Source organism: Ascaphus truei, chromosome 14 (assembly GCF_040206685.1).
Source record: "Ascaphus truei isolate aAscTru1 chromosome 14, aAscTru1.hap1, whole genome shotgun sequence".
Lineage (NCBI taxonomy): Eukaryota > Metazoa > Chordata > Amphibia > Anura > Ascaphidae > Ascaphus > Ascaphus truei.
In genome coordinates this window covers 43,761,425-43,773,436 of record NC_134496.1, presented here as the reverse complement: position 1 = coordinate 43,773,436, position 12,012 = coordinate 43,761,425, and the positions used below count along the sequence as shown (strand labels likewise).

The following is a 12,012-nucleotide window of genomic DNA, read 5'->3' as shown; positions in this document are numbered from 1 at the left end:
GCTGCGGTCCAACTGACGGGGGAGAGTGAGGGGGGGGGGTGGTGTGTGTGTGTGTGTGTGTGTGTGTGTTTTATTTTTTTTTGTTTGGCCCATCACTCTGCCTCAGGCCAATGAGAGGTGCGGGGGCGGGCAGGCCAAGGGACCAATGAGATTGCCACTAGGGACGCAGACATACAGTGAACTCAGAAATATATAGTAGATAGATGAAAATGAGGTGATTGGTTGCTTGTTTTAATCAGAGAAGTATAAGTGTCAAATGTTAAATAATGTTTTAATGTACATTGTAATCTTATTTCTAGGTATATTTCCTTATCATACTCCCCTTTCCTAATTTACCCACATACAACAAGCACACGTTAAAAAAAAAATGCTTTGCAGCATTATGGAAGTAAAAAGATTCTCCATTAATCTCGAAACTTAGAAACAAAATGTGGCTTGTTTGCCAGATGGAGAAACTAACAAGCCTGGTAAATGACACTGGCACCAAATTCCAAAAAGTATGGCTACCATGGCTAGCACAGTCAGACATAGCAGGGTGAGCATAGCCACAATTTTGCAGTGATAGTAACAGTTCCATTCTCGTCCGGCAGTGGGCAATGAGCAGTAACATCTTAATAGTCGGATAGGGCAGGCACGATACGGTACATCCCGGTACGCACAGAGGAGAAAAAGAGAGGATAAAGGAGAGTGAGGTCATTACCCAGCAGAGAACATGGTCTGCATTAAAAGTTCCCCTCCCCCACCCACAAGTTATGTATATTTTTATGTTTTATCATTTGGATACTATGTACTTTGTTTCAGCTTAGTTCATGTATTGTTCAAATGTGTACTACTTGCTTTAAATGCTGATTTTATCGTGGCAGAAGAGCAAAGAGGACGCACAAGCCCCCTCCTCCCCCATCCCCTTCTCTGCATGTTCTGTGCTAATTGTAACTAAAAACAAAGTGAAATGTACAAATGATTTAAATATACTTAGACTGGAACACGTTGTATACCAACCTCTTTTGTGGCTCTTCCAACGCTAAATATGTTATAAAGGTTTTTGCCGTTATTGTCGGAATTATATCCATCGATAACTTGTCTTAACAGATCCCGCAGTTCTGGATCATGTGGGTCCACTTCAGTACGACAGCTAAGGCAAATTCCTAGAACAGCAGATGTTAGTTTGGATTGTAAGCTCTTTGGGGCAGTGATTCCTTCTCATTGCATAATGTTATGTTTCATGCTTTTATCTCACGTTGTACAGATATTACCTGTATTCTAAGGTCTGTGGCTTGTGCACGTGGCTATGTATATAAAAATGGAAATGGACATTTTCTGCTATAATGTTTGAAAGAAATCCCATTACATTACCCTGTAGTAGAAACATGTGCTATCTCCCACCCCACTTCTATGTGTTTTAAAATCTATCACCAGGGCTGTTTAACAACAAGACTGACTTATGCACCCACTCAAATATAAATCGGTTATGCCATCACTGACAACTCATACAAAAACATACCCATGCACATATGGGGAGTCTAATGCTCAGGGGATCCATACTTAGGACCCTTATGGATTTTGGATAGGTGGTAAACTGGTCGGTGCATAAGATAGTCCCTTTCCCAAAACGTTGTTCTGGTCTGTGCTGAGGGGGTGTGAGGATAAATTAAAAATACTGGTTGCCTTATTATCTCTTATTAGTTTGCTTTTTTTGTTGAATTTTCTTACCCCCTCTGCAAGGGCATATTCACCGCTTCTAGCAGCTTAGTGTTAATCACTCTACGCATCACTTACCCTCCACCTCATTTGTAGGTGCTTCAGGCACATACTGAACACTGGCATTGCAACTCAGCACACTTAATTTTCTTTTTGCGGTTTCCTCTTCATATCTCCCTAAATGGTGGGCTGTATGGGGGGGGGGGGGAACGGGTGGTGGTCTGCGCTGGGTCTTCTCATTTGCTGTATGTCTTTAGACGAGGACAGAAGATTATATTTTCTGTACCCTCGCTGTCTCTTACCTGTATCCGTTTTGCAGATTTGAGAAACGTCTTGAATGATAGCATCAGGATCTATGTAGGCTGTAGTGTCACAGTTACCTGAAAGCTAAATAAATACATGTAATAGATTTGTAATCTGCAGCCAGAACTCCCCAAAACACATCTTATCAAATAAAGCACATGTCTGAGGTGAACTAAATCGTACCACCTTTTATTTCTGCTGTTTTGTGTCTAAATGGGACAAACTTGTTTAAAGGTAAAAAAAAAAGAAGCAAATGGGATTATAGTTTTACTAATTACTATGCTCTCAGTTTACATTATTCTTTACTGACTTCATCTTCAGGGTATTGGGATGTGCATGAAGGGAGCAAATAATTGTATAAAATGTACAATAGTATACACTTCTATTTCCTGCAATATTAAGTTTAGACTGATGCACAAGATTGAGGGCTCTGCAGAACAATATCTGCATGATAATCCTTTGCAGGGCCGCCGACAGAAGGCGAGAGCCGGGACAACTGTTCTGGGGGGGCCTGGACAACCAGCGCTGGAAGGCCAGGTCCAACGTCCGCATCAGGCTGCCGGGCCTTTGTTGGTTGAAGAGCTCTCGCCCGCTGCAACCTAGTCTTCACTAAACACCACCCCTGCACACAACGGAAGTTCGTCCCGTACACAAGTGAGCCCAACTTCCACATTCGCCCGGCACTTGAGGCTTCCCTTCCCCCCCAAGTTAGGTAGGTGATTCTCTACTGGCACCTAGTAAATTCTCATAGGACAAAACTCCTTCATGGAGACGCAAATGCGTAACGGAAGTAAGGCGTGTGCACGAGCACGCGCCCCGCTGGGTGAAAATTCTCACATCACTAAATGTCCTTGATGGAGACGAAAAAGCAATCTGGTGCGTTCACCCCTTACCTGATGCTCGCGCATGCGCAGAGGTAGGCCAGCTCCACCTGTGCCTGGGAGTCTGCGTCAGTCTGAGGTACTGGGGTGTGTGTGTGTGTGTGTATAATTAGAGGAATTCCCAGTGAGTACAAATATAGAAGTGCAAATAGCAAAAATTTAAGAAATCTACCATTTATACAAAAAAATGGAGAAGTGCAAAAGATGCAAGGTGTGTAAACATATAACTCATGAATTCTATATAGATTAATATAACATAGTTACTGTAATGTGTGTGGAGGGGATGGGGTTATTGTATGTGATATTGAGTGGAGGGGGCGCTATTGTGTGTGCTTGAGGGGAGGTTATTGTGTGTGATTGAGGGGCGGGGTTATTGTGTGAGGAGGGGAAATAAATAGAGGTGCGTGAGAGTGAGGAGGTATGAGAGAAGGGGTGAGAGTAAGAAAGAGGGGGGGGGCTCGCAAGGCTGCCAACAGGGGGGGGGGGGGGGAACTCTAGTTCTGTGCCCCGGGAAAACTGTCGGCAGCCCTCGTGCTTTGCTGGTAAGTATGGCGCTTAAAGGATTATTCATCCTCAAAGCGACAATTGAGGAACCTTTCTGTTAAAAAGAAAATCCACTCAGAAGAAGTATGTCAGGTGGTATAATGAGGTGCTTTGCCTGCTGCTCCTTGTAAAGTCACAAGTTGATAGACACACAGGGCCGGCTTGATGGCAGTTCCACTGGTGCTAGGTTTTATAGGGGAAAGGGACAAGGGGGGAAGAGGAAACTCTTGCTACTGTCTAGATTGAATTAGGGTGCTGGGGCTAATAACATGTGAACAAATGAACCCTATGAAGGAACATAAGATTTGAAAAGAAGGCCCTATTATAGCACTCCCAATAGTGTAATGATGAAATAATTAAAAATCAAACTTTATTTATATAGTAATAATAAAATAATGGTGGACTAAACAACAAAAAATCCCTAATTAAATCACTTTCCTAAGTTGTACCTCTCAACACCATGTCAAGGTGATGTAACGGTCTGTAATGTGTGATGTTCACGATAGAACAGGAAAATGTTCTCCCAGAGTCCTGTTAGGACTAAATAATAATAAAGTACCGTTTTATCAAAAAGCGAGCATCGCCACTGAGTATGTGAGCAGTCTGTCCAGAATCCTAATAGAAACCAGGTGCTGCTACTCCTTTTTAAAAAAAAAAGCGATGTTTGCCAAAAATTGAGTGTAGTGTAAGTGATTAAAAACCTTATATATAGCAGGTATGGCTTTGTAAAATACAATGCCTAGTAGATTACTTATTAGTAACCCCTTTTAGAGCACGTTATAATTATTTATGATCAAGTTACCTCGAGTGTCAAATGGCGTGACTCTTGGATGGTCTCCCAATATATGAGTTTATGCTATTGTTATAGCTAATTTCGCAATGCTGTGGAGTGATTGGGTAGTCTATCATATGGGCAGAAAATGCTGCTTTTCCAGTTGCATTTATAACTGCTCTGACATAGGAAGTAGATCGACTAGTCTGTCATTAGAGCTGGTGTACTGCTATTTCAGTTGCATTTGGAGATGCTTAGATGTTGCAGCTACAAAGCCGCCTATAGTAACCCATTAACAACAGTTAACCTTGTAAGATAAGGATATGGCTTTTAACCTAACATATACAATGTATGAAACATCTGTAGGTATATGCATGTTTGCTAAGATGATGTCTAGCGATAGGTCTGTGTTAGTGAAACGTTGATTAGTTTGTGGGTTCTTAGGTTCCTATATGAATAGGTCAGCTGGTATGGGTGTATTTAGCATAAAGCATATTGTTAGTTCATGCTACAGTGGTATACCTAATGTGTATCACATGAACTCACATATACCCAAATCTTAGGCTGACATTAGCTCTCATATATATCCACATTATTTAGCATCTCCCCATGCTCCGTGTGAGAAGACTTTTCTATGGCTACTAGTGTAACTGATCGTTATTAGTAAAGTATTTTCCCCTCGCTATGTTCCGGGGGAGCACACGGAGAACTAAGTAATTCACCGTCGACGCCGCTCATAGACACTCAGTGACTTTCGGGGTCACATGGTATTGCGTAGCGCACCGACGGCCGTTTCGCGTCTGGTGACGCTTTCTCAAGGTGGCCTATCGGTGCCCCTGAACCGTGCTCCACGCTTAAAGAGGCCTCGCGCTCTTTCCCACAACAATTAAACTGATTGTCGGGAAGAGCGCGGGACCTCTGTAAGTATCTTTCACCTGGTCCAGCAGGATTTCCCCTTCTACAGCGTCCCGTCATGGCAACGAAACGTCAAATGGCTCCACGTTACCATGACAAAATGACATCACATGATGTAGCGAGGTCACCTGGCACCGAGTTGCCATGACAATGTCAGGACGCATGGCGTTGCGACATCACTTGACGCTGCGATGTCTGAGGAGAAAGGCCCGCCGGACCAGGTAGGAGGCCACACGAAAGCCCCTGAACAGAGCCCAGCAAAATGACAAGCCGGCCCTGTGACACACCAGCGACATCTCAGAATACTTAATAAAAATAAAATCTATTTCCACATATGCATTATATCTGTACTCAGGGCGTATACTGGGGGTCATTTGTCAGAGTCTTCCAGGTGCAAAATAAAATCAATCCTATCTTCAATGGTATTTTTTTGATAAACCATCTGGTGGCATTTTGTGCACGAAAGTAAATATAGATAAATGACTCTGATTGGCAGTTTAATATGCTGCAAGGTAGCTTTCATCATTAGCAAAACACCAAGCCCACGTCAAGTGAAAGAGACTTTACACATTGCTCATACATTGATAACTGTTTGGAATATGTGTGTTAGGATTTTCAAGATGAAAACTTTTTAACCATAAAAGCTTTTAGACATTGGTATAGGGCAATAGTTTTTAACCTTTATTTGGTTGGGGAACCCAGAATTCGATTGTGAAATTCTAGGGAACCCCAACCCTCGCCCCTGCCCTCATCGCCTGTCTTTTGTATCTCTCCCCCCTCACACTCCCACCCACACTTTCTCCCTTACGTTCACTCTCCCCTCTAACCCCCTCTGTTCTACACACACACACTTCCCCCCCACACACACACTCCCACACACACAAACTCCCACACACACACACACACCCCCCTCTAACTCACTCCCCCCTCTTACACACACTCCCCCCTCTCACACGGACTCTCACACCCTCCCCCATACAGACACACACACACACACACACAAACACACACTGTCCCCCACAAAGACAGACATACACACACTCTCTTCAACTTACACACACGGACACACACACACCATCTCTTTAAGGGAGTCGGCTCTCGCGCTGATTTTCCTCTCTCTCCTGTCAGCCGGAAGTTGATGCAGAAGCAGGGAGAGGAAAGAGAGCTGACAGCTGCTGATGTCTGGTCACGTGGGTGAACCGCAGTGCCGCCAGGCCTGGAACAGCTGGGAGAGTTGTCCCATCTCCCCCCTCTGGAGGTGCTCACGGAACCCCAGTTGAAAATCACTGCTATAGGGAATCCTAATATCACAACACATAACAAATAACAAAGAGAGTACTTACTCCATTTGAATCAATCTTGCATTGTGGTGTCAGGTTAGGTAATTCACTTTTGGAACAGTTTGTTTGTCTGACGGTATAAACCATTTTATAATTCCATCCACGCACCACCTGGAACACAATGAAGAATGTGAGTTTTGCTGGGATAGTTAACTGAATGTGCTGTGGGAGGAGTATACTGTATGTATTTGTTAGGGACAGTAGGTAAAGCCAGAAACTGCATTTGTGTTAAACCATCCATTTTGTCTGTTCATAGCCTGTTAAGATTCTGTAGTCAGCCTTTTGCTGAAATATAATTTCTAAATGTATTCAGCTTCCACCAAATTACATTTCCACCCTGCTCAGGATCTTGCTAAGATACTTTTTATGTTGTCAGCTTCCTGCTGTTTTAATAAACAATAGACTGATTCTCTGAGAGTGGTAAAATCGTATAACTTAGCTGCTAGAGAAATTCAAGTTTTTTTGATAACTGACAATGAATGGCCTGTATTGGGAGAATTACGTCCCAAAATTATGCCACTAATATGTCCTGCCCCTAAATCACAACTCTAACCCGAGTCACTCCCAAGCCACACCCAGGTTACACCTACATTACGCCTCTAACCAAACCTTTTCTTTTTTCTGTATAAAAGTCTTTACCCTATGCTTAATAAACTAAGACAAAGGAATTTGAAATCTGGCTTGTGTTACGTTTCATGTCCTTCATTTTTCGGGCCTTTACACCCATCAAATCGGTGATAACAGTGCTAGTGCGTGATAAAGCTTCCCGGGGGAGTCTGCTACAGGGTGTCGATGTGTGTATCCAGTCACAAGGCCCCCAGCCCTTTTGGCAGAGGAAAGATTCCTTTCAATATTAAATGTTGCAAATGGAGCATTGTTTCAGAAACGGGTGCAAATTGCATCATTTTGACTCTGTTTCACTTTGGATTAATGTAATAAGGTTTCTTTGCTCTATTTGAGCTTGTGAGTGTTTTGGGGAGTGGCAATAAGAGGAGTTAAGGGGGGGGGGATATAGTCAGTGCCATAATAGAGATGTATTAAAATGTGCTCCTCTAACCGATGCAGTGTTATTTTCTTTTTGCATTAAATTGAGGTAGACCAATATTTTTGGTGCATCTTGATACTGTACATATGCCCCATGTGACTTGTGGGATATGGTAAAACATCCCTGCAATGAGATGTACAGACCTGGCTAGATGCAGCCTTCATCTCCTCCAGGTCAAAGTGGAAAGGATGAGAACCTATCCTGTTCATGGTTTCGATGGCATATTTCACGATGCGCAACAACTCCCCACTGTTGATATCTATGGGTTTCCAGCATCCAAGACACGGATAGTAACTAGCAGTCACAGGAACTTCCACTGAAAATTGGGCCAAGATATTGCAGAACACATTATTAGTACACAAGGGTTACATCTTCTCAGGGCATTAAACAAACCTGAATAATTATGTATAATTTATTGATTATGGATACCACGCGTAACACTAAGTGAAATAGTGCAGATAGCTACTGGGACACGAACATTGTGTACAGTTCAATAACCCTATTCTCATTGAGAAATGTCAAACTGCAGCACTTTTTTTTTAACTTAATACATGAATCTTAAGGTTTGGCAATACTGTAGAATAACCAGAAAAAGATTTATGGCATCATTAAAAACACTCTTTATATGTCCTGATTTTCATACCTGGAATAATGCTACAGTTCTGTAAAATAACATCATTGATCTTCAGCTGTTTATTGATAAGAACATGTGCTGAGCACACACCGGTTTCCTGGGCAAACAGAAAAAGACGAGGTCAGACTTGCAAAATGAGTAAGGGTCATACTGAATATCTGAAAGTAGTATCCCCGCCTTTACCTTTTGTTTTTAATTACAGGATTGGAACCGATTCTCTATAGCTAAACAGTGTTTTGCAGCGCACTAAAAATATAACATGCCTATAGAAACATATCTCATTTACATTTTGTGATAAAAATTGTCAGTGGAAAATAAAACGTAGTGCTTATGAATAAGTAATTAACCAGGACTTACTGCTTCTGATCGCTTGTAGTCACATTCTTGCCACACTTTGCCACTTTTCACTGCACAGGAACTCTCGTATATCTCATACTTGACAAAATTATGCGTTCCACCGTCATTTTCAGGCTGGTTAGAAAGTGAAAATCTTGCTGTTCAATAGCTCAGTTATTCTGTAGCTGTAAATGTGCAGTAAGGGATTCCTTCTTCTACAGCCTGAGGTGCAGATCTAGCACAATTCTAATATTCACGTCATGTATCTCCTCCCTACAACACAAGCTGGCGCAGTTATGGTAAAAGAGGCGCAACTGACACTAAAGGGTTATTCATTAAACTGCGATAGTGCCGATCGGGGCACTAGGCAGGGCATGGAAGCTCCCATGGAAATAATGCCCAGATTGGCACTATCACAGTTAAATGAATAACCCCCTAAAAGACAGTAATGTAAGAATGTGTCACTAACATCCATTCAATATATTGGGTCAAAAAACAATGTTTTTAAACAACTTATTAGTGTCATTGGTTATTAGACCATGAAAATAACAGTTTTACTTATTTCCAGGGCTTTTTTGTGATAGTACAGTACCTACCATCACCTTTTTTCTTACATTCTCCTCATCTCCGGCATCTTCTGGTTTTTACGAAGATTCGCCACAACTACGCAGCGTCAACTGATGCCGTGACATCACATGGCGCCGCATTGCCATGATGGCGCCATGACATCACGACAACTCAACGACGCACGAGGAGTAGGTAAGAGGCCCGCGCTTTCCCTTGCAGCCGGATACCGGCACCTAGCTATCTTAAAAAAAAAAAACCCTCCTTATTTCTATCTTCTGAATAATGAGTGGGTATCACTTGCTGTCGGGATGCGGGGCGCAGGCAGATCAGCTTCTCTTATGTTTATCTGTCTGACGAATGATGGCATCAGAATTACTGTGCAAAGAAAAGATTTAGCTGAGCTGATAATTTACCTGGGGCTTTGAGGACTGGCATACACTCTTATCACCAAAATACATCAGATATGCCTTGTAAAAAAACGTCCAAATGATTTAATTAATGAAAAAAAAGTATTTCTGATTTAAAACAATAAAATAATGGTGTCATTCCCCTGTAGTCGTTGACCAGAAAACAACTGCTTGTGAAAAACGTAACAGTGCAATTGGCTTCCACAAGCAAATCGAATCAAACTAATATTTCAATGTTTAAAAAAAAATAATGTATTCATTACAATTTGCATTTCTTAGGTGCCTCTGTTACATCCTCATAGAGTTGTTTAAGGAATCTGTACATATTCAAAACAGAAGAACTTTCATAAAATGTACACAACACCTCTAGGACGCCATCACATACTATAAGTGCTCCTGTATTTTGTGGCTGAATATACAGTTATGGATTTCTGCCCACAAGACATGTCAGAGGTAGAGATGGGCAAATTTTGGGGGCGGATTTGGATCTGCAGTGGACCGGCCGGTTCCTTTGGTCTGCGGTTTTCAGCGGATCAATCTCAAAAAAGGCGATTCGTATTTTGTGGATTTTTTATTATAATTCCCAATACACTACGTGAATTCCGCAACCGTGGATGGATTTGAACAATCCAATCTGTGGGTTCGGCAATCCGCCAACGGATTGCGGAATCTGAGGATTGGATTCTAACAATCCGTCCACGTTGTATCCTATGGCGGTTTTTGAGGAATCTGTGGATTGAAACCGATCAAATCCGTTTGCAGATTTTACACCGTGAAAACGGATTTTGGGTTGAAAAGGCAAAACAATCTGGGAAATGGATTTGGGCGGATTTGCCCCTCTCTAGTCAGAGGTACAGGAAGACAGCCATGTGAAATCTTTATGGATTCAAACAGCAAGCATGTAAAAGGTATCCATCGGGAAGGTGCAGTGAACACGGTAACAATAAGAGAATAGATTCAAATGGAAAAGAGAGCAATATATATAATGACCTCTGGCCCGGCACATAACATGAGCATATGTCAGAAAGCGTCAGTCCTGAATACTACAGTATGTAAGTAACAACCTTTGTTTAATAATGAGAAGCTGTATGACCTCCACATGAAAAGAGGTCACCACGTACTGTATGTTGTATTTCTTTTGACCACAGAAGCTGTATTTTAATATAGAATGTATCTTTATATCTACAAGTACCAGAGTGTAACATATTGAAATTGCATCCACAGACAGGAGCCCAGTGAGACAGATGTAGGTTACAGATTGATGCCTTTTGTTTGGATTCCTAAATTAAAGCTAATGTTATTACAAGATATGGAAAGCTTTCTATTTTAGTTATCTTAGTAATAAAAACTTTCTGTATACCCCTTACTTTGCTTTCTATAACACTTATGAGATTTTTGACCACTGAGGTTATGTACTATTTTCCCCTTTCTACCAGAATAAATTCCCCTAACCCCAATACAAACAATAGGAATTAAGCCATCTCCCTCATGGTTGCTTGTACATGTTGGACAATGAGCTCAGCCATAGACTAACATTATCACAAACATCATTTTCACCTACCCTTGTCCTGGCTTCTGTGATCCTGTGCAGAATAAACTGGTTGCCATCTTGTTTTTCATCATTGTAATGCCTCAACGCAACGTCCACTGCGTCAAAAATGTCTTGGCCATCGCAGTCTGAATCGAAGGTTAAAGCTTGGTTTGCAGCACCCAAGATAAATTGGGAGCAAAGCAGCAAGACGACCGTAAGCCACATTGCAACCAAGAATCCCCTGGAATAGTGGGGACTGCTCAGGAGAATGTGAATGTGCAAATATCAGACAACAGTAAGGATGAGTTAGAAAGCAAACATGTTTGTTTGGGCAGAGAAAGGTCAAGAGATTCTGATGACGACAGATGTTACACAATGTCAGCAAAGCAAACAGACCAGGTTTATCCTAATGGACTTTAGGTAAAGTGTAATCCATGAATGTTGTCCCCCGTTACTTCATATGACAAGAAATAATTCATATTGAAATGTTAAGAGCATACTGACCAATCATGGAGGAACTCCTGTCAGAGGCATGTGGAAGAGAAAAGAGGAAGATCTATTTATCTCCATTGACTTGCATTGGTTAAAGGGAACATTTATCAGGGTGAATGTGGCAAAATGATATTCTTTTCACATACATACTGTACATGCAAGTCCATTACTAAATAAATAGCATGTAGTGCCTGTATTGTGTATTTTGTTGCTAATACTGAGAACTGCTTTTAATGAAAAGGTTGACGGTAGAAAACCAATTGGTGCAAAGGAAAATATTTCACTACTTTCACTGGAAACTTTTTGGTAAAATGTTTAATCTTATTTTTATAAAAATGTTGCCGCCATTTTGCATGGGGGCACTTTGATAAACTGACCTCTTGTCTCTTGGGCATCCTTTGACTAGTACTACACAGTAAATCTCATATTGTATTGTATGTCTTTATTTATATAGCGCCATTAATGTACATAGCGCTTCACAGTAGAAATACATGTGGTAATCAAATAAATAACAGATAATATAAATAACAGATCATGGGAATAAGTGC

The 12,012-nt window shown here is 41.5% G+C and overlaps 1 protein-coding gene and 1 long non-coding RNA gene across 3 annotated transcripts in view; one reads left to right on the top strand and one right to left on the bottom strand.

The window, feature by feature from the left end:
* The window catches only part of LOC142466032 (T-kininogen 2-like), a 21,260-nt gene extending 9,870 nt beyond the window's left edge, over nt 1-11,390 (bottom strand). Inside the window, exons 1-7 of the mRNA XM_075570655.1 lie at nt 11,003-11,390; nt 8,489-8,602; nt 8,141-8,228; nt 7,641-7,813; nt 6,456-6,563; nt 2,001-2,085; nt 1,000-1,145 (exon numbers count right to left, since the gene is read on the bottom strand). Coding sequence (XP_075426770.1) covers nt 1,000-1,145; nt 2,001-2,085; nt 6,456-6,563; nt 7,641-7,813; nt 8,141-8,228; nt 8,489-8,602; nt 11,003-11,197 — 909 coding nt within the window. The 5' untranslated portion in view covers nt 11,198-11,390. The remainder of the gene's footprint in view (nt 1-999; nt 1,146-2,000; nt 2,086-6,455; nt 6,564-7,640; nt 7,814-8,140; nt 8,229-8,488; nt 8,603-11,002) is intronic.
* LOC142466038 (uncharacterized) overlaps nt 1-12,012 on the top strand; it is a 183,049-nt gene that overhangs the window by 6,255 nt on the left and 164,782 nt on the right. The window lies entirely within an intron of this gene.